The sequence below is a fragment of the Neophocaena asiaeorientalis genome, unplaced genomic scaffold (assembly GCF_003031525.2).
Source record: "Neophocaena asiaeorientalis asiaeorientalis breed wild unplaced genomic scaffold, Neophocaena_asiaeorientalis_V1.1 scaffold543, whole genome shotgun sequence".
In the NCBI taxonomy this organism is placed as follows: Eukaryota; Metazoa; Chordata; class Mammalia; order Artiodactyla; family Phocoenidae; genus Neophocaena; species Neophocaena asiaeorientalis.
Window position 1 is genome coordinate 1,733,068 of NW_020173671.1, and position 22,060 is coordinate 1,755,127.

The 22,060-nt window shown below is 47.0% G+C and overlaps 1 protein-coding gene across 1 annotated transcript in view; it reads left to right on the forward strand.

Annotated features, from left to right (window-relative positions):
* Window positions 1–22,060, forward strand: part of USP43 (ubiquitin specific peptidase 43) — a 62,410-nt gene that overhangs the window by 25,536 nt on the left and 14,814 nt on the right. Inside the window, exons 6-16 of the mRNA XM_024748412.1 lie at window positions 2,496–2,588; window positions 4,501–4,636; window positions 6,334–6,469; window positions 7,754–7,889; window positions 10,042–10,153; window positions 14,054–14,157; window positions 15,277–15,354; window positions 16,149–16,275; window positions 16,380–16,731; window positions 18,852–19,010; window positions 19,975–20,139. Of these exons, the coding sequence (XP_024604180.1) occupies window positions 2,496–2,588; window positions 4,501–4,636; window positions 6,334–6,469; window positions 7,754–7,889; window positions 10,042–10,153; window positions 14,054–14,157; window positions 15,277–15,354; window positions 16,149–16,275; window positions 16,380–16,731; window positions 18,852–19,010; window positions 19,975–20,139 (1,598 nt within the window). The remainder of the gene's footprint in view (window positions 1–2,495; window positions 2,589–4,500; window positions 4,637–6,333; window positions 6,470–7,753; window positions 7,890–10,041; window positions 10,154–14,053; window positions 14,158–15,276; window positions 15,355–16,148; window positions 16,276–16,379; window positions 16,732–18,851; window positions 19,011–19,974; window positions 20,140–22,060) is intronic.

Genomic DNA, 22,060 nt, shown 5'->3' on the forward strand with positions numbered 1-22,060 from the left:
AATTTGACAAGGAGGATGAAATAGCTTAGGGAGATGGGCAAGTGAACATGGAAAGGCATGGGGGTGATTTTCTGTCTCTTTCCTCTGTGAGCACCTGGGAGATCGTAGGACAGGACCGTGAAACTCTGGGGGAGATGGCAAGGACGAAAGGACCCCCAGGCCACATTTGAGGTGTAGGTGGAGCCTGGTAACATCTGGAGTTTTCTGTGAAAGTGACACTGCCCTTCCCCCTGATCTGTTGGTCGCACTCACTTTCCTCATTGCTCATCCTTTGAGGAACAGGTGCATTTCATGTCCTCTCTGTGGTTTATTATGAAAACAATACATTTCGCCCATCCTTTAAATACAAAATTAGACCGTTCTGTGATTTCGCCAAACTACACATCTCTTGCTCCCTGCCAGAGGTTCATGGCTGAATCTAAAGGCCGTATCCCTGAATCAGTTGACTTTGATGTATCTGCAAGAAAGATGCAGCCTCGCTTAGTTTTAGTAGCTTTAAAGAAAAAAAGAATAAGTCCAAGAAAAATATTCCTTCTCATTTGTTCACTTAAATATGAAACAGGGATTTGGAAATTTCCCAAGGACAAAAATACATGTTTCAGGCCTATGTTATGCCACGGTACGTGATGGGTGAGGGGAGGAGAGGGGAGGGAGAGAAGCTGGGGTGGCAGAGGGGCCCCCACAAATGACAGGTCCCCCTGCTGGTTGGAGCTTGATGTCTGATGCCTTCTTTTTACCAAAATATTGCGATGGTTTTCCCAGAGGGAAATTTACCAGAGAGTGATCGAACATTCAATACTCCGGTCTGTACTCGGTTCTGTTTTCTAAAATCATGGTTGGCATTCTATTAACTTGTATCCAGGAAAGCCTACTTGCTATGAGCAGAGCACTTAGGGTTGCCTGGGACAACACCCTGAAAACCTCAGGGGTTCTTGCTGGGCCCTGGCTTTTTCTGTTTTGTCTGCTCAATGGAAAACCAATCCAGCAGGACTGGTGCTTTCTGTCGAGATTCAGGAAACCTGATTCTGACCCCAGCTCCGGTTTTCTTGCTGACTTACCCTAGGGCTGTCCAGTGCTGAGAGCAGGACCTGTGGTGGAGTATTCTCCCCTGTTCCCAAGGAAATTCATGTAGATTTTAGGAGAAGGAATGTAGCATCCAGAAACCCCTTATATCTTGGAAGAATATGGAGCATTACATGATGAAGGAAATAAAATAAGAGCACCCGGGTGGAATATAAAACTCGCCTTTCTCTCTCAGAGATGCATGCTAAATATGGGAGTGTTAAATTTCAAAGAGCTTAAAGAATATAAATAAACTATGTGGATCTGCTTGTACTCACGACATGATGATGGGCATGGGCTCTGGAACCTGAGCCAGCTCTGCCACTTAAGAGCTGTGTGTCCTTGGGCAAGTGACTTAACCTCTCTGTGTTTCAGTTTTTTCTTCTATAAAGTGGGGATCATCTTGGTTATTATGGCTAGCACACGGGTTAATGCATGCACAACGCCCAGTTTTTAGTAAATTCTTTCACCGTTAGCTGTTACTACTAGCTGCTATTTCCTGAACTTTGTTTCCTTTAGCCGTACAATGAGGCGGGTGGATTGCATCAGTGGTTCTCCGCCTGGTTGAACACTAGAGTCACCTGGGGAGCTTTTAAAATTCTGATGACTGTGCCTCTCTCCCCCTGCTTCCCTTGAAACAGAATCTCGAGGAGTGGGGCCTGGACCTCTGCATTTGAAAAAAAAGCATCCTATGTGGTTCTGGGGCCCAGTGAGGCTGAGACCTTTGAGCTTGAAAGCTGTCACAGTATCTTTCTATTTGGAGGGGTTACAGCATCCCTTCCCATACTCAGTGCACTCATACATGTGACTAAACTTTATCCTTTTTAAGAAATTGAGATGAGTCCCATAACACGAAATTAACCCTTTTAAGTGTGGAATTCAGCGGAATGTACACCCACCATGGTGTGCAACCACCAGTTTTTTCTGGTTCCTAACCATTTTCGTCACCCCCAGAAGAAAACCTGGTACCCGTGAAGCCGTCACTCCCCAGGCCTCCCTCTTCTCAGCACCTGGCAACCGCCAATCTGCTTTCTGTCCCTATGGCTTTACCCACTCTGGATTTTTCACATAATTGGAATCATAAATGTGTGGGCTTTGGTGCCTGGCTTCTTCTACTCACATGACGTTTTCGAGGTTCATTCACGTAACAAGTGTCAGGACCTCGTGGCTGAATAATAATCATTACGTGTCTGTAACACATTCTGTTTACCCGTTTACCCATTGACGGACACTTGAGTTGTATCCACCCTTTGACTATTGTGCATAATGCCGCCGTGAACCTCTGTGTACAAGGGTTTGAATACCTGTTTTCAGTTCTTTGTGGTACAGATCTCGGAGTGGAATTGCAGTGGTGGTTCTCTAATTAACTTTTTGAGGAACCGCCAAACCGTTCAGTGTGATTAAACTTTCATGTGTATCCTCTACCCTCACAGATCTTCCTTGACCTGTCCCCACTGCCTGAAACAGAGCAACACCTTCGATCCTTTCCTGTGTGTGTCGCTGCCTATCCCCTTGCGACAGACGAGGTACGTGAGCATCGTGCCCGTGAACTTGACTTCCATCCTTGGGAATCTTTTGGGCTTGCAGCTGCATTTTCTCCTTTGCTTCTCAGCCAAGCTTTGCAGCTTGGGGACATTCAAGGATTGAATGGGACAATTAACGTGAAAGGTTACAGAGTCCCTTCTTTAGCCGAAGAAGGAATTATAAACATGCTTTTGTTTATCAGCCCTGTTGCCAGGCTTACGTCTTTAGCCCATTCAGAAGCCGGCACCAGCCAGTTGGTACTACTCAATCAGACAGGGGCGAACTGGAGAAAATCTGTCACCCTCTGCTTTCCCCTGCTTTATTTCCAAATCCTTTTTCCTCTTAGTGAAGGTGTAGGAAAAGGTTTATTTAAGGAGCAAGGAAAAAGGAAAAGGGTTGTTGGGAGATACGAGGAAAAAAAAGAAAAGACGAGGCAGGGTTAGGTAGGAGGTGTGGTCACTGCAAAAGTAAGAAGCACATAGTGCAAGCATCCCAGAAGTCCAGGGCTTGGCAGTGACTGTTAAGGCGATGGCCCGTGTCAGTCTCATGGAATTTTAGCGAACTATATGGGGCGCCTTCACTGTCGTGGAAGCTGGCATTTCTTCCCTGGGTTCCTCACCTTCGTAAAAACCATTTTTCTTGCCCTCTGTCTGTTGGCATCCTCCATCTTTAGGATGCAGTGAAGACATGATGGCTTTGTAAAGCCTTTCCTGGCAACTTAATCCCCCTTTCTGCTCTGAATTCCTGTGCTGCTGACTGTCTATGCCACAAATGTAACACTGGCTTATTCTATCATCAGATGATGGCTACTGACAGATACGAGCTGTGACACCTGGCCTGATGCAGCATCGCACAGTGGTTAGGACCACTGACTGGGGCCAGACTGCCTGGGTTCGAGTCCCAGTTCGGCTAACTAGTTGTATGAATTAGATAATTACTGCAGTATAGAGCAGGGGAAACAGAAGCTGGAGGGATGAGCCCTGGTGTGCTGCTGGGGGTAGTAGGAAGTAGAACCAGAGAGAGTCCAGAGAGGTTGGGGGGCAGAAGGGCTGTATCCAATCACCGAGGGAGAACTTCAGGAGGAAAGGAGAGCCTCATCAACAGTGTTGAGTTGTCCTGGAAGAAGCTTGACTGCTCTACTTCTCAGACTTTGAAGTTTCTTTTTGCTTAAGATTATCTATTTAACGAGCAGAACCTGGAGACTATATAGATCGGTACAGATGGTCCCTGACTTACGATGGTTTGGTACGAAAGTGATGCGCATTCAGTAGAGACGGTGCTTCACATTTTGAATTTTGATCTTTTCCCAGATGAGCGGTATGAGGTGTGGTCCTCTCTTGTGAGGCTGGGCAGGGGAGCACCACAGCTCCCAGTCCAGCCTGGTGATCACGAGGGTAAACAGCCGATACACTTAAAATCACTGTTTTTCACTTTCCATATAGTATTCAATAAATTACATGAGCGATTCAACGCCTTATTAGCACGGAAGCTTTGTGTTAGATGACTTGGCCCAACTGTAGGCTAATGTAAGTGTTCTGAGCACGTTCAAGGTAGGCGGGGCTAAGCTGTGCTGTCCGGTAGTTTAGTTTTATTAAATGTATTTTCGATTTAAGATGTTTTCAATTTACAATGAATGGGTTTGTCGGGATGTAATCCCATCATAAGTTGAGGAAGGTCTGTATTGTGATTCCTAATCAAATATCTTTTATTTTTAACTTGCTGGAAAAGTACACTCAGCTGAGACCCTTGGAGATTTGGCTCTCCACTGCCACCTGGTGGCAGCATACTTAAAGGTCAATGACCCGACCAGGAAGCAGAGATTTTGCCTAAGTGCTGAACTTGATCCATTATCAGTGATGGCGGCAACAATCCATGTCAGTCCTTTAAGGATGTGGCCTCCTTCCTATTTTCCAGATTCTTGAGCGTCACCTTGGTCTTCCCCTCTAAGAGCCAGCGGTCCCTGCGGGTTGGCCTGGCCGTGCCAATCCTCAGCACGGTGGCAGCCCTGAGGAAGATGGTTGCAGAGGAAGGTGGCATCCCTGTGGATGAGGTGTGATGGGGCCTGGTGATGGGATTGATGGATGCTAACTGGGCCGGCTGTCTAGGGTGTTTAGGTTAATTTCTGGCTCGCGGTGATTCCTGAGTGACTCCTGAGTTTCTGTTTGATTAATAGTCCCTGGTGTCTGTGCTGACGGGGCCTTGACCTCTTCCTGCATTTTCACAAAATAACCAGAAAAGGATACCACCTTTGTCTTCCAAGAAGGTGATGATGATTACAATCAATCATCATCATTTCAACAATAGCTGACTCTCAGTAGGGCTTACTAAGTGCCGAGTACCATTCTATGAACTTTATAGCTAATTTACTCCTCACCACCATCCTGTGAGGTAGATATTACAATTATCCTCATTCGAGCAGCAAGCACCGAGAAGTTGAGTGACTTACCCAAGGTCACACAGCTGGTAAGTGGCTGGGCCAGGATTTGAAATCAAACGCAGATGGTTTGATTTCACAACCACTATTCTATACTTTCACTCCCGAGAATATAAGCCAGGAGACTGAAGGGACAATAAATGAAATATAAGGAACTACTGAAGGAACTTGTAGTGTATATATGAGAGAGGCAATTTGGAAGAGAGTGGGATGGACGTGCTCCAATTTTTTTTTTTTTTTTTTTTTAGCATCTTGGTAAAGAGTTTGGATTCACTTGACTTTGGAGGGCAGACTCCTAACAGGGACCCCCATGAAAGGACAGGGTAGAAGTGATGGTGGTGAAAAGCAATGCAGTATGATGAGAAGGGCTCGCAGTGGGGTTCTAGTTGTGATTCAGTCCCTTCTAGTTTTCTGACCTTGGACAAAGTAATTGGTCATCTGTTTCTTTAACTGTAAAATGGAAATTTTACACTTCCCTGGTGACCTCGTGGGATTGTTTTCTAATTAAAGAGTATTTTTAACCTTTTTGTTAAGGAATAACATAGGTACAAGAAAGTGTCCATGTCTTAGGGTTATAACTTGAATTTTTGCATGCGTGTACATACGTGTAACCACCATGATTATTGAGGCTTTCCATCACCCCAGTGGACTCCTTCCTGCCCCCACCCAGTCAATCCCTCTGACCTCTCTCACCATTTTAATGAGGATCTCAACTGGGGGAAAAAAATGTGTGTATCTTGCTTTGTAAACCCAAAGTGCTATATGGGAATCTATAGTGAGGGAGAGAGTAGGACAGTGGGTGAGAGAGTCTTGGGGGAAAAAATAGCAGTAATAAAAGATCAAAAGGGGAGAAGTCTAAGAGAGGTAGAGTTTGATACTTTAAGAGAGTAAAAGGACTGTCAGGAATTTAAAAGGCATGATGGGGACTTCCCTGGTGGTGCAGTGTTAAGAATCCGCCTGCCAATGCAGGGGACATGGGTTTGAGCCCTGGTCCAGGAAGATCCCACGTGCCACGGAGCAGCTAAGCCCGGGTGCCACAACTACTGAGCCTGTGCTTCAAAACCCCTGAGCCACAACTGCTGAGCCTGCGTGCCACAACTACTGAAGCCCGTGTGCCTAGAGCCCATGCTCTGCAGTAAGAGAATCCACCACAATGAGAAGCCTGCGCGCCACAACAAAGAGTAGCCAGCCAAAAATAAATAAATAAATATTTTTTTTAAAAAGACTTATAAATAAATAAATAAATAAAGGCATGATGTGTTTGTTAAGTTCCCTTTGAGAAACTAGAGGGAAAGTGATCCTCCTCATTCCAGGTGATCTTGGTTGAACTTCATCCCAGTGGACTCCAGCGGTCTTTCTTTGATGAAGAGGACTTGAATACTATTGCAGAGGGAGATAATGTGTATGCCTTCCAAGCCCCTCCGTCACCTGGCCAGGAGATGCTCTCAGGTACAAGAGTGCTTTGCGTAATGTTATTTGGATGTTATGAGTTACAGGTTTGAGAGGATACTCATTGGGTGCTAAGGCAAAAGACACTTAATTTTAGTGCTTGGAAATATCAGGCTTACCTTCTCCGATATTTGTTGTACAGATGGTTGATTTAAAGTTAATCAACTAAGACAGGGGTTCTTGAAACCTTAGTATCAGAGTCACCTGGAGGTCTTGTTTAAACAGATTTCTGAGCCCTGCCCACAGTGTTTTTGACTCCGTAGGCCAGGGGTGGGGCCTGAGAAATTACATGTCTGGCAAGTTCCCAGGTGATGCTGACGCTGCTGGTCCTGGGACCACATTCTGAGAACCACTGTTCAGAATAGGTGCTGGGGTAATCTTTGTCTTCAGGACTCTTATGGTTCAAGGTCAGTGCTTGAAGTAAAACTGTTACAAACTGGAGCATAGATGGCCAAAGAGATTATTAAATGACTTTTTGTTAACAGTCCCGCTTCCCTCTGTTAACTTTTCCTAAACTTTGGGTAGGCAAAGATGGTCAGTTTCTGACAGCCTTTCGTTGTAGGTCAGTATCCATTTTGGTCCAATTAGCCAGTCAGTAAGGCTCATATTTAGAGGACCTTGTGCCACTGTTACACACATACCCCAGATGAATCCTGTGTCCTGGACCATATCCTCGGCCAGCCTAGGTGGCAGGCAGGCTGTAGGAACCGAGTGTCTGCAGTTGCTCTGAGTCAACAGAGAGACTCTGGGCCTGGAACAGGACATTGACAGGCCCTGATTATGTGATAACTCAGTGAAATAGCCCTCATTTCAGATTCAATCACAGGACACATCTGTGCCTTAAAAGTAAAATTTCAGAGCTGATTGGAAATTGAGGATGGTCCAGTTCCTCTACTTCCTCAACAATAAAGATTCTTACCTTCTCTCTGTACCCCTTACGTTGGCATTCTAAGAGAGTGGATACTCTACAGCTCTCTGATCAAATCATACAAGCAACCAAAATCATTTTGGTGTATTTTTCAGATTGGCTTTGAAAAGTATTAATTAAAATCCCCGCCTATACTTTAAAATTGGCTGACAGCAAATTCACTACCACGTATGTCATCTTACGCCCGGTGCCCGATGGAGCAAGTGCCATGAACCTTAATATCACTTCCCCTGAAGCCCTCCAGCGTCTCCCAAGGGCGGTTAATGGATGATCAAAGAGAAGAGGGGCTAGAAGCCAGGGTTCTGACTCAGCGCAGCAGCTCCTTTAAGAACACAAATGTAATTCTCGCCCTTCAGCTCGTCCATCTGGTCTACCCATCTCCCCACGCTTGGCAGTCTGCGAGGGTCAGCGATTATCCCTGCCCGTCCACAGCGAGACCACGGTGCTAATCCTCTTCTGTAATTTGGTGGGCTCAGGCCAGCAGGCCAGCAGGTATGTTTAACTTCATCCTTCTTTTACATGATGTCTGGGTTGTGTCAACGTGTACTTGGAATTTGCGCTAGAATAATTCTAATTTGAAAAAAAATAAATATCCATTCTCAAAGTTGATCAACAAGGAGTAGGGAGTAAGGTACTTCCTGATCAAGAGGATCAGAAATGACTGCCTTCAGCAGATGGCTAACACTGTCCTTAACAACTGAGCGTCGGAGGTTTCCCTGTTGGTTTTAGGAACAATGATTTTTGCTCTCACCGTTATTTTATACTGTGCTGTAAGGCCTAGGCAGTGCAGTAAGACAAAGGAAAAAGAAACTGGCTATTGGAAAGAGGAGGTAAAATGACCACTATTTGCAAATTATATTATTTTCTATCCAGAAAACCAAGAACTTGAAAGTAATTAGAACTAATGAAAGAGTTCAGGAAAGTGACTGGTTGCATAGCAAATGTACAAAACCAGATAGCTTTCTTACAGAATGCAAATAAAATGTTTAAAAGATATTACTCCAATGAAAAAACTTTAGATGGATAAAATGTTTGTAAAATTTATCTGGAAGAACAAACTCGTAAGAGTAGCCAGAAAATATTGGGGGCAGGAGAAAGAAGGAAGAGGGATTTTTCTAGTGAAACAGAATAAAGTTTTAATTATTAAAATATTGTGATACAGGCGGAAGTGTATACACTTAAATCAATGACACAGGTCATTGAGAACAGGTCAAGTGTACTTCAGTATCTGTTAGATGATAAAAATGGTGTATTTCATATTAGTAAGGAGTGAATGAATTACTTAATACTAAGCCTGGGCTAACTGATACTTGGCTTTCTTTTTATTTTAAATAATCATTTTTTTTACTCCCGCCATAAATTCTCATGTATGTATTGATTGGAGAGGTAATTACAGAAAAGGAAACCATAAAATAACTTGAAGGTAATATAGGGGAATATTTATATCTTGGAGTTGGGGGCTGTTTTAACACTTAAGGCAGGAGGCTATCAAGGAAAAGTCTAATGTTTTCAATACATTTAAAATGCTAAGCTAAGAGCACATTTGAAAGGCAAAGCACAAACGAAGAAAAGTATTTACATCATGTGACAGCTGAAGGATGCATATCCGTCATATAAAACCTAGCTCTCAGATTAGGGACAGAAATAGTATTCTTTTAGTAAAATGAGCCACAGAGATGAACATTAATTCACAGAAGAAATGCAGGCATAGGTTAAAATATTCAGCTTCATTAGTAGTAGAAGAAATTCTGATGGCAATAGCAAGATGCCATACTTAACCTTTCAGACTATTAAAAAACGTGAAAAACTTGATAATACTCATTCTGGGCAAGTGTCAAGAGAAAGGGGCTTTCACATGCTTCACGGGTAAATTGGTGTGGCTTTTCTGGAGGGCAGGTTGGAAATAAATAGCTTTGGTCTTATTTCCACTTCTGGAACTTTATCCCAAAGAAACAATGTCATGTGCACCCAAAGGCGTAGGCAAAAGAACGTGTATAGTTCCTGCCACGAGCAAGCATTGCTTAAATAAAAAGTTGGAAACGACCCAAATGCCTAGTAATAGAGGATAAGGTAAATAAACCCATCTGTCTATTCAACAACTGACGCCCGGTGCCCTTGCCCATCCAGTGCACCAGCTCGTACTTAACTTTCGCAAAGTTAATTCGACAGTAGCACATTCTTACCCCATTGGATCTTCACGCAGCCTTGTGGGTGGGGCCAGAGAGCAGTCAAAGGTCGGTGATTTGTCCAGAGGTACCCAGGGCAGAGCTGGAATTGACAGCAGGCAGTCTGGGCACCACAGGCTCACTGCTGCGTGCTCATTGGATCGGGATACGGAAAACATTCCCAGTTGCGAGAATATTCCTGATACACAAAGCCATCGATGTGTCCACTGGGCTTATCTCTGCCTGGCTTTCCTCTGGGTCCTGTGCTCTTTCTCTGGGGAAGAGGGTTTCCCAGCTACCTCTTTACACTGCCATGTCTCCATTCATAACGAGGGTCTCAGATGGGCAATTTTGTATTGTGTTTTGTGCTCAACTCTTATCCAGTTGCGAGAAGCCAGTGAGTAGAGCCAATGCTCTTGACTGTTGGGTACTGTTGGTTTTTCTTTTGCCGAAATAACCTCATTTCCTTGGATTTCCAGGTTTGGGCCACCTTTCCTGGTTAGGGAAGACAGAGCCATCTCATGGGTCCAGCTCCATCAGTGCATTCTCAGCAAGGTCCGCTATCTCATGAAGAGCGAGGCTTCCGTACAGGTCAGTGTGTGTGTGTGTGTGTGTGTGTGTGTGTGTGTGTGTGTTGTCGGGGTGGGGGGTGGAGAGAGGGATGTAGGAATCTAGTGGTAGCTCAGGAGAGACAAGCATTTGCTGTCAGTGACAGTGTTCACACTGTCGTATCCAACAACTTTGATTTATATGCGAGAAAATAACCATTTTATGGTCCGTGCTGTTTCTCTTTTTGTGGCATTACAAAATACCTTTCATGGACGGAGCTTTTGCTCGCTAAATCTTTCAAAACATCATTGGAAGAAAGAGTGGGATTTACATCATTCATCTCAGTTTTGTATATTTATGGCTTCCCATAGTTCTTCTTGGAGGGGAGCTTATTGTAATAAACTGCAACTTATACATTTGGATCAAAAATTTCAAGGGACTTGAGGTATAACTTCTGTGGAAAATTAAAACCGATGTTTATGTCCAAATATGAAAACCTAGGTATTAAAACAGTTTTGTCCAGTTTTCGAAAAACAGGTTAAAAACTCAAGGGGAAACACTTTTTTTTTTTTTTTTTTTTTTTGGTATGCGGGCCTCTCACTTTATCTCAGACCAGGGCATGAACCCGTGTCCCCTGCATCAGCAGGCGGACTCTTAACCACTGCGCCACCAGGGAAGCCCGGGAAACACCTTTTTGCCTTGCTCATTTATTTATTCTCAGACTGGTAGTTTCCAAATAAAAACAACAAATTCTAAAACCATTCCTTTCAGCCCCGATAGTATCAGAACCTGTTCTGAGGGCTGCTTGGCATAGAAGACATTAACATGTTTAGGGACATGTCAGTAGCCTCAGAATTTTTGTTTTCCCCCAACTACTCTCTAAGTAAGAACTTTTCATTTGGGGGATGTACCAAACATTTCAGAGGGATTTCTGCATAGTTCTTCATAATTCATGTTCCTTCTTGCTTAGGGAAAACCGTACATCTGATTCGGGATTTACACGAAATACCAGTTTGTTTAAGACCTTTTCTACATTTGCACCAAATCTTTATCTCCAAAGGATTTTTGCTTCGTGAACTGCCCAGCAGATCTGCCATGGTGCCCAAATTAGAAACTCGAACTTCTCCCTAAGTAGGTCAGAATATCTAGTAATAGCTTTAGCTTTCCCCAAACCCTGTGCTCCTGGCTGTCGAGAGCGGATGAAACGGCTTTCATGCAAACGTTGAACTCAGCTGTTCTTATTCTCCCCCTGGTCTCCCATGTGCTCTTGCCTCTGCATCTCTCCGGTCATTTCAATTTTAGAGACCGATGAAGCAGTCAGTGGGACCTGCAAAATTCGAATACAGGCAACCTCCAACTCAGCTACGGACGCTTGTCCATAGATACATTGACAAATGTGTGGATGCCCATGGCTTTATGTAAGAATAATGTGTTCTAAGTGGTTGTGAGGCTCCCAGGCTAGCTCACCCATCTAACCCACAGGCTTTTATATTTTGGGTTTTGCTGTTGTTTTGGCCGCTCTGCGTGGCTTACGGCATCTTAGTTCCCCGACCAGGGATCGAACCCTGGCCCCAGCAGTGAAAGCGCCGAGGCCTAACCACCTGACCACCAGGGAATTCCCAAGGCTTTTCTATTTTGAAGAGTTTGAAAAGAATTTGAAAAGAATTGGTAATAATTTGGAAAGAATCCTGTCAGCCTTCTCAACATTGAACCAAAGAGATTAAAAGCAGTGAACATACACTGAAGGTTCCAAAGTGAATTTCCCTAGCCAAGAATGAAGGACAGGAAAATGTCTCTTACAAAAATGACCCATTTGCTGGATGGGATTAATTTATATGAATTATGAAGAAAAGAGATTGATCATTGCCTAGGAATTTTTCTGGTTCCTTTGTGAATTTTCTTCGTGGGCAGGCAGGGCGAGCTGTTTCTCTGCAGTGTAGGTGCCTTATTATGTTGCCATGCAAACAGCAAGGCTCCATTAGGGGTGCCAGGAAAAAGAGCTTTCCCCCCCAGATTTAACTAACTTCTCCTTGGGAAGTACACCCTCGCATGGCCAGCCCTGAATCCAAGCCCCTGAAGTCAGCTTGCTTCCAGCCATCAGTTTTGTGTTTGTTGAAGCGGCAGGTCAGCTAGAGTGTAGGTATAGTCCGGTGAGGCGTCCACACTCCCCAAATGTCACACTTATTGCCCCTCCCCCCATCAGCTGCCACAGCCCAGGAGTCGGCTCACAGCTCCCTGACTATGTTTTGGGTCACACGGTCTTTGCCCTGTTCCTGTTTCTTTGAATTATAATGTTTTCCTTCTCTTCTCCTGCCTGAATTCAACCTACATTTCATCAGTGTTTTTTTTTTTTGTTTGTTTGTTTTTTGCGGTACGCGGGCCTCTCACTGTTGTGGCCTCTCCCATTGCGGAGCACAGGCTCCGGACGCGCAGGCTCAGCGGCCATGGCTCACGGGCCTAGCCGCTCCGCGGCATGTGGGATCTTCCCGGACCGGGGCACGAACCCGCGTCCCCTGCATCGGCAGGCGGACTCTCAACCACTGCGCCATCAGGGAAGCCCTCATCAGTGTTTTTGAAGTAGAGATTTCTGCCACTTATCTTTGCCAGACTTTGTAAGAACATTTCATTTTTTTTCTAGTCTTGGCCAAGGTCATCAGTGACAATTTTAAGAACTGTATTTCCATTGCTTGAAGAGACCACTGATTTTTTTTTTTTTAGACATTGTGGTAAAATGTATGTAATGTGTATTGTAACCGTTCACAAATGTACATTAATTATATTCACCATGCTGCATAACCATCACCACTATGCTCCCCAGATTTTTCACCGTACCCACAAAAATTATCCCCGTTAAATAACAACTCCCCGTTGCCCCAACCCCTAGCCTGTGAGAACCTCCATTCTACTTTCTGTCTCTATGAATTTGGCTACTCTAGGGACCTCATATAAACAGAATCATAGGGCTTCCCTGGTGGCGCAGTGGTTGAGAGTCCGCCTGCCGATGCAGGGGACGTGGGTTCGTGCCCCGGTCTGGGAAGATCCCAACATGCCGCGGAGCGGCTGGGCCCGTGAGCCATGGCCTCTGAGCCTGCGCGTCCGGAGCCTGTGCTCCGCCACGGGAGAGGCCGCGACAGTGAGAGGCCCGCGTACCGCAAAAAAAGTAAAATAAAATAAAATTAAAAATACAGAATCATATGATATTTGCCCTCCTGTGTCTGGCTTATTTCACTAAGCAAAATATTTTCAAGGTCCATCCATGTTGTATCATGCATCTGAATTTTCTTCCTTTTGAAGGTTGAGTAATATTCCATTGTGCCTATATACCACATTTTGTTTATCCATCCATCTGTTGATGGATACTTGGGTTGCTTCTACCTGTTGACTATTGTGAATAAGGCTGTTTAAGGCTCACTTCAATTTCAGAGAAGTTAAAATATGAAAAAAATGTCCATCTTAGAATAACAACATAGGTGGTATTTCTTTTATGCAGCTTATTTCGACATGTATAAATACTTATTTGAGACGTAAAATGTACACTAACTTGCTTTTAGATAATTGCCTTATTTTGGTAATCTGGTGACGGTAATAATCATCTTAATAAAGTAAATTAGCTGTTAATAATTAATGAACGGAATTGGTTTAATTCCCCATTAACTGCCAACATTTGCTCCAATTAAACCTGTGTTATCTTAAATCACTGTGTTCGTTGTTTTGGAGAATTTAATGTGTTACACGGTATTAGATCACTATGTTAAAAGGTATAGGGTGTATCTTCTAAAAAAACTGCAGCCTTTATATCTCTGGATTTGGAATAATTATTAAGGGCATATTCAAAATACGCTATAAGCAAAAGGTTACATTTTTTGAGTAACTTCTTTGCACTTAACCGTCTGATTCACACCAACATGTGGGATGACCTGCTTCCTGTTCTCGGCCTGGCAGAACCTGGGGTCACTTTTCTCCATCCGGGTTGTGGGGCTGTCCCTGGCCTGCAGTTACTTGTCCCCAAAGGACAGCCAGCCCCTCTATCACTGGACAGTTGACAGGTAAGGGGATGTTCCAGACGTGGTAAGAGAATGCATACGTTCCTACCTGACTAGACTCCTTCAAGGCTGTGTATCAGTAAGACTGATGACAATCTTAGCTGCCTTTGGTCTTCAGCACCAGCGCCTGGGTTAGGTCCTTATACACATTCTGTGCTTTCAACCCTCATGTCTAGAGCGGGACTGACGGCCACTTCAGAGATGGGGAGACACTGAGGTTCCCAATGATTAGTGAATTTATGTACATTCACGCGGCTGGTTAAGGACTGTGTACTTCCGTGAGCTCAAAACCTGTTTTTGAATCATCTTGGTGACAGTTAGGGATGCATGTGACATCTCCACTTTTTTTCTTGCAGTACATTCAAAACCTTCTTTTAGGTGCAGACCCTCCTGTCTGTCACTCGTATATATGCGTCTTGGTTTTTTTTTTTTTTTTTTGGCCACGCCGTGTGGCTTGCAGGATCTTAGTTCCCTGACCAGGGATCGAACCCATGCCCCATGCAGTGGAAGCATGGAGCCCTAACCACTGGACCGCCAGGGAAGTCCCCATATGTGTCTTGTTGATTTCACATCTTCCACTATCTCCTTGTCCTGTCTCTTCCCCATTAAGGCCAGACAACCTCTTCTGAAATGGGCTGAGCCCAAGCAGCTGGAAAGAGTGATGGGTTGATTCACACTGAGATTTTCTGGGTATGGGAGGGTCTGGGAGGGGAAGACCTTTTAGGTCATGGAGGTGGACTGGAAGGTACTCCTTTCACTGTGCAGTGGAGGAAAACCTAGCAGCTCATTTGAGGCATCATCAGAACTGGGTATTTGCTGAGGACGTTCAAGCAGAACGGCCTCCTCGACACTGAGAAGATGGCTGGGGCTGCAGTGGGAGGGCTGAGTCGTGGCCTTGCAGCCACCAAATCCTCAGAGCTCACCAGCTCCCAGGGGAGCTGGGACAGAGCCTTCAGGGGTGGATTGAGGACCAAGTCTTCTGCAGACAGCACCTCCCCAGACCCCCGACCTCAGTTTCCATGCAGCTTTGGACATTTCTGTTGGGAACATCAGTCCTGGGGGTGGAGGAGAGAGTGGGAAGCAGGCTCCACGCCTTTGATGGGCTCCCTGTTCTCTCATCAGGGCTCTGCACCTCAGGAGGCCGGGAGGCCCCCCGCACATCAAACTGGCCGTGGAGTGGGACAGTGGCACCAAGGAGCAGTGAGTCCAGCAGAGCCCAGCTCCAGCAGAGGAGACAGGGCCTGTCCGTGCAAACGGACCTTCCTTCGCCAGTTCCCCTGATGCGACAGTGGGGTGTATGATGCCCCCCGGATGCCGTGTGGCCCATTCCTCAGAGAAGCCCCAATGGCAATTGTCTGTATATAAACAACAGCGACAGGAGTAATAATAACGATGGCTGTGGGTGGTGTGAGTGGTGGTAACAGTCACAGTTGGAAATGGTGAGGTGACACTTACCCACTCACCCCGTGCCAGCCACTGCTCCGAGCCCTTTACATCCATGCAGTTTATTTCATGCATCAGTTCCTGTGCGGTAGGTCCGACCCGAATCCACATCATCAGATGTGGAAACTGAGGCACAGAGAGGTTAAACGGTTGCTCAGTGTCACACAGCCCGTGCCTGGCAGAGCCGGGCTTTGAACCCAGGCTGTCGCCTCAAGTCCATGCTCTTAATCACTCAGCGTGGCTGCTTCTCTAACACCGAGTGCATCTGCCCGACTTCGGGAAAGGACACTGTTCAGTCCGGCGAGTGTTTATTAATCTCCTACCAGGTGCCAGGCCTTGCACCACGACATGAAACAAAAATGAGTAAGCCAAGGGCTCGGTCCCTCTCTGGGTCCGTGGGGGCACTGAGAAGTCCAGTAAAAGCGAGTGGGTGCCCTGGGAGCCCTGGGAAGGGGGCCTTTGCCTCCCGGGCAGATGCTCTGCACCCCGTTAGCTGGGAGTAGGGCCCCCTCAGGGGTGAGACCCCGCGTGGCCTCTGTCTGCTCCTGCAGCCTGTTCGGGAGCATCCAGGAGGAGCGAGTCCAGGACGCGGACAGCGTGTGGCGGCAGCAGCAAGCCCACCAGCAGCAGAGCTGCACCCTGGACGAGTGTTTCCAGTTCTACACCAAGGAGGAGCAGGTCCCGCCCTGGGAGTCCACGCCCCTTCCGGCCCGGGGCCTGTCAGTGGGTGGGTCACGACCCCGGGGGGGAGTGGCTTACGGTCTCGGTGGCTTCCCTTCCAGCTGGCCCAGGACGATGCGTGGCGGTGTCCCCACTGCCAGGCCCTGCAGCAGGGCGTGGTGAAGCTGAGCCTGTGGACCCTGCCCGACATCCTCATCATCCACCTCAAACGGTTCTGCCAAGTGGGCGAAAGGAGAAACAAGCTCTCCACGCTGGTGAAGTTCCCGCTCGCCGGCCTCGACATGGCTCCCCATGTGGCCCAGAGAAGCACGGGCCCCAAGGCCTCCCCGGGCCCCTGGCCTCCTTCCTGGAAGCAGCCGGCCTGCCTGCCCACCAGCTACCCACCAGACTTCCTGTATGACCTGTACGCGGTCTGCAACCACCACGGCAGTTTGCAAGGTGGGCATTACACAGGTGAGCCTGCCTCACGGCCCGTGGCTGCGGCCCGGGCCTCCAGGTGCCCGGGGAAGGGGCACCCCTGGGATGCCGAGCTCGCTCGGGCACTCGGCACCAGCTGACCCCTGACCCGGCGCACACCGGGCACCTGCCGGGGGTGGGGTGGTGGCGTCTGGTCCAAGCGTCCAGCGGAGTTCCGTGGGGGGTTGGAATAGAAAGTTACAGCCCGAGTTTTTGACCGTGTCGGATACCAGAGGGTAGCTGTTGGAACCCAGAGAGTGCCATTTATCCTCGTCTATGATTCAACACAGGGACTCCTACTTATCAGATTTGGTATCTTTTATTTCTGTGGGGTACCTTTAATTGTTAATCCCTCGGAGGAACTTGGAGAGAATGAAGGCTGGAAGGACAGAAACAGACAGCTTGGCAGCTCGTTCAGTTGTTCACAATCGTGTACCTTGGTCTCTTCTAGAATAATATAAAGTATTTCATTTTTGAAAAAATGCTTGAGAATATTTCATTTTTTGGAAAAATGCTCTATTCCTAGTGTACTAATGAACCTGCAATTTGGAAAGCACCAGACTGTATAAAAATCCAGGATCATCACTCATTCATTCATTGAACAAATGTTTATGAAGTCCCATTCTATGCCAAACCCTGGGCTAGGTGCTGGAGTCTCAGTGATGAACAAGACAGATAGGAGTCCTGCCCTCATGGGGCTAATTTCAGACACAGACAATAAAAAGGTGCTTGTCCCTTTAGTACTTTCCCTACTTGGTATCATGAAAAGGTGATTGGTTGATGTGTCTGAGATACAGATAAGGCCTCCCTGAGGGTGTTACCTTTTTAGGTCAAGAGCTGAAGGATGAGGTGGAACTAGCTGTGTGAATAATGGGAGGAAAACATGGGCAGAGCTACCAGCCTGCGTGAAGGTCCTGAGGCGGAGTTTGCGTGTTTAAGAATTGATGAAAGCCTGTTATGGCTGAAGGGGAAAGTGACCTAAGATGGAGCTGGGTCCGGAGGCCCTGTGGGCCACGGACAAGAGTTTGCACTTTTTTCAGAGGGTGATGGGAAGCCATTCAAATGTTTTAGGCAGAGGAATAAAGACATAATCTAGTTCCCAAACTGAGGTCTTAGCTCGAGCAGAGAATTGGGTAGCGCAAGAGTGGAAGTGGGAATTCCAGTTAGGAGGAAGTTTCTGGGGCTCAAGTGAGAGATGGTGTTGGCTGGGACTTGGGTGATGACAGGGTATTCAAGACATATTTTGGAAAGAGGATCAGTGAGACTGGCTTTTGGACTCAGCGTGGGGTGGAAGAGAAAAGGAGGAGCAGAGACGACCTTCTCCGTGCCACCTTGGGCTGGTGCAGGAGCCGGGAAAGTGTGGCTTGTGGGCCACATCCGGTCTGGCACCCGTATTTGTACAGCCCATGACTTAAAAATGGTTTTTACATTCTAAAAAGTGGTTCAAAAATAACCCCAACCAAAACAACAAGAGTACATGGCAGAGACCGTATGTGGCCATCGGGGACCTGCAAAGCCTAAAACGTTGTCTGTTTGGCCCATTACAGAAAAGATGTTGGCTGACTTGCGAATTATGGTTATGGAATGGTTGTGGAATAGTTATGGAGCCATTTACTGAGGTGTGGAGGGAAAGGAGAGGACTATTTCTCGTACTTGTTTAGAAGGTGGTGAGAATCTTATTTATGAACATTTTCTTAAATGTTTGACTGCAGTTCTTAGGTAGGAAAGAAGTGTACCATAATCCCAACTGCATATTTTCCTTGCGTATTGAATCAGAGACATGCATTTTGAAGGTCCTCAAAAGAACGGGGGTGGACATTGGCCTTATTGCCTGGGACTCCCATAAATGTTATAAATCGGGACTCCCTCTTATTGGAGATTTTGCCTGAACAGGCTCTACGACGTAAGGATTCAGCTTGTGTGGTAACAGCTCACTGGATCAGTGAGCATCTGGGTGTGTAACTGGTTATCCTTGCTGATTCTGCCACATTCACTTCTGGCTAAAAATGGTCCAGGCTTTCTATTACAAACGTCCGTTTTTCAGCCATGCCCGTGGGAAATGTCTTCCTGCTTTGGGGGGCTCCAATAATGGGGACTTGGGGTTTGGACCTTCGCAGCCTACTGCCGGAACTCTCTGGATGGCCAGTGGTACAGTTATGACGACAGCACGGTGGAACCGCTTCTAGAAGATGAGGTCAATACGCGAGGGGCTTACATCCTGTTTTATCAGAAGAGAGACAGCATCCCTCCCTGGTCAGCCAGCAGCTCCATGAGAGGTAGGTTTTGCTGGTCCTTACAGGAGAGGGGAGGATTGGGAGCGGGGAGGATGCTCTATCAGACATCGAGGCCCGGGAAAGGTCGGCAAGGATCTGAAAGAGGAAGCTTTGCTGCTACAGAGCGTGTAGAGCCCTACAGACTAGTGTCCCATTTGCAAGGACGTGGGAGGGACATACTGAAATGCAAGAACGGGAAAAGGAATAAGATTCTGTATCTGTGGCAGGTGGTTCTTGGGAGCATGGGATTCCATATTTCCGCTCCCACCCATGCTGAGCCAGATCTTAATTAAAGTTGTGCAGTAGAACCCTGCATTAGTCCTGGTAGAAAGGGAAGGGCAGTTATAAGGGATGAGGGGCCTTAACAGGAAAGAGCTACTTAACCACACCCCAGAGACACGTTTATTAGACAACCTCAAACTTGCTTGGCTCCAGAAAAGTCTGGAGATGGAAAAGAAGGGTCAAAACGCACCTTTTTGTGTGCCAGATTTCACTCTGCGAACTAGCCATCCTTACTTTGGAGCGAAAGAACATTTTTAAAAAAATGACTCAGATCTTCTGCGCCCAGATGGTTGGAAAATGGCCAAGTAAAACCAGATGCCTCAGCAGGTCTAAACCCACCGTAATGCAAAGTCTGCCTTCTTTTCACAGAAGGTAGACGTGGCGAGAGTGAAAAACATGCCATATTTAGAAAACTGGACTTGGCGACCAGTAATTTCACGAAAAGCCTTTCAGTTCTCATCAACATTCTGTCCTTTCTGTGCCCGAGTGCCTTTCCCTAAGTGTGTAGGCTTGGTCTCATTGTCCGTCAGTTATAGGTTCTCCTCCAGAGATTCAGGCTCGTTTCTGTAATTCTACTCTGGTTCTGTAGCTCCAGGCTCGGGGATGGGAATCTGGCCGTGAGAGGTGCCCGGGGGGCCCCGAAGGATGGAGTCGGGTCCAGCCTGCCCTCTCTGTGCTCCTACAGGTTCCACCAGTTCCTCCTTGTCCGATCACTGGCTCCTCCGGCTTGGGAGCAGTGATGGTAGCATGAGGGGCAGCCTGCTGTCCTGGAGCCCCACCCCCGGCCCTGCCCGGCCCCAGCTGCCTGGGCCTGCCTCCTGCACCAAGAGCCTCCCCAGCCAAGAAAAGGGTACGTTCGATCACGTTGGTTAAACTCGCTGAGCATACTTTCATTCTCTGTAACGACCGTCACTCCTCAACTTTATGAAGGTGCTGGTACTTCATGGCTCGGAGTGTACAGAGTCCCTCGGTACGAGAGGTTTATTGATTTCCCCAATCGGGGCTCTCAGGACCTGGCCCGCCCCCTGCCCACTGCCCTGTGGCTGCAGGTGCCTTCTTTCTGTGCTCCCTGGAGCTGACCATCTAAAGGGGGCCGACAGCGCATCAGCGAGTGAATGAATTTCATGACGGGGTGTAAAGCAGGGATAAGGGCGAGGAGGTAAACCATCAAGGGAAGAAGGTATCTAGGCCAGGGGTGGGGGAGAAGGGATGCAGAGGACCCGTTAGGTAGGGCGGGTGGGGAAGGGCTTTCTGAGGAGGTGAGTTTGGAGCAGAGGCCTGAGTGTGAGTGCGTCCTGTAAAGTCTGGGCGTGTGCTCCGCACTGTCAGGGTGAGGGCTGTGACGCGGGAGTGAGCGTGGGACGGGGGGTAGGGGGGTGTAGGAGAGACCAGAGCTGCGGCCAGAGTGACAGGAGGTAGTTGGGAGCGTGCCTTTGGCACATGGTACCAAGCTTGCGGGGGTGGGTGGGAGCTACTGGGAGATTTGAGCAGCAGGTCATCAATCTGATACTTTCACAAAGCCTACTTCAGCTGCTGTGTGAATGCATCACAGGAGGGGTACGAAGCCAGAAGGCCAGCTGAGAGGTCTGGCTGTGGTTTTCCAGGCGAGAGCGGGTGGTGGCTTGGATTAGTGGGTGGGGTACGAGGTGGTCCGATCCGGCGTATATTTGAAGATAGAGCTAACAGGATTTGCTGGTTTGGGGTGTGAGGGAGAGAGGAACCAAGGAGGACTCTTTGCTTGGTGTCTACATAACTAGGTGACCAGTAGTAGTACAGATGGGAAGGGCTTGGTTGGCTAGCAATTTTAGAGGGAAGTCAAATGTTTGACATGGTCATTTTGAGACTCCGGTAAGACATCCAAATCGATAACTAAGGAGTGGAGAAAAATATTTGAGGGTCATCACCACACGGATGGACTTTAAAACCATGGGGCTGGCTGAGCTCTCGTAGGGAAATTATACAGACAGAAACAAGTAAAGACCTAAGACCAGCCCTGGAGCTCTCCTACATCTAGAGGTTGAGCAAAGGCAGAGAGGACAGCACAGAACACAGAGGAGTGGCCTGTGAAATAGGAAGAAAACTGGGCAAACATGGGTCACAGATGCAAAAAAGGGGAATCTTTCAAGGAGGAAATGCCAACTGTGTCACATACTGTTGAGAGGCTGAGTAGCATGAAGATGGGTAAGTGACCACCGGGCTGGAAGGTCACCAGTGACTTGCCAAGAGCATCTCTCACGGTTTGGAAAGAATGGAAGCTGTCAGTAGCAGGTGGTAAAGAGACTGGGTTAAAGAATTGACTGTGGATATGGGTTCCATCAAAGACTGTGATTAAAGAGGCAGTAGCTGCAGAGGAATGTGGGCTGACGGCACTTTGGGGTTTTCTTTGCCAAATAAGAACTAACGGAGCATGTTAGCATTCAGATGATCCCGGCTAGAGGGGAAATGTGATGATCATGCAGGAGGTAGAGGCAATAACTACAGAAAAACACGTGTGTGTGTGTCCGTCCGCCTGTGCATCTTTAGCCTCCGTGTTCCTTCCATCAGAAGGTGGTAGCACATTCTAATTACGTTTAGTTTCCATGTTTCCTCTTAGCTCCTGATTTGGCTTTTTAAATAAAAAAATTTTAATTGAAGTACCACGTATATAAAGTGTACTGCTCACAAGTGTACATCTGATGAATTATCATACAACGTACCCATGTAACTATCACTGAGATTAAGCAATAGAAAGTTCTAGGTCATCTCTACCTCCCCGCACCCCGACCCCGTAT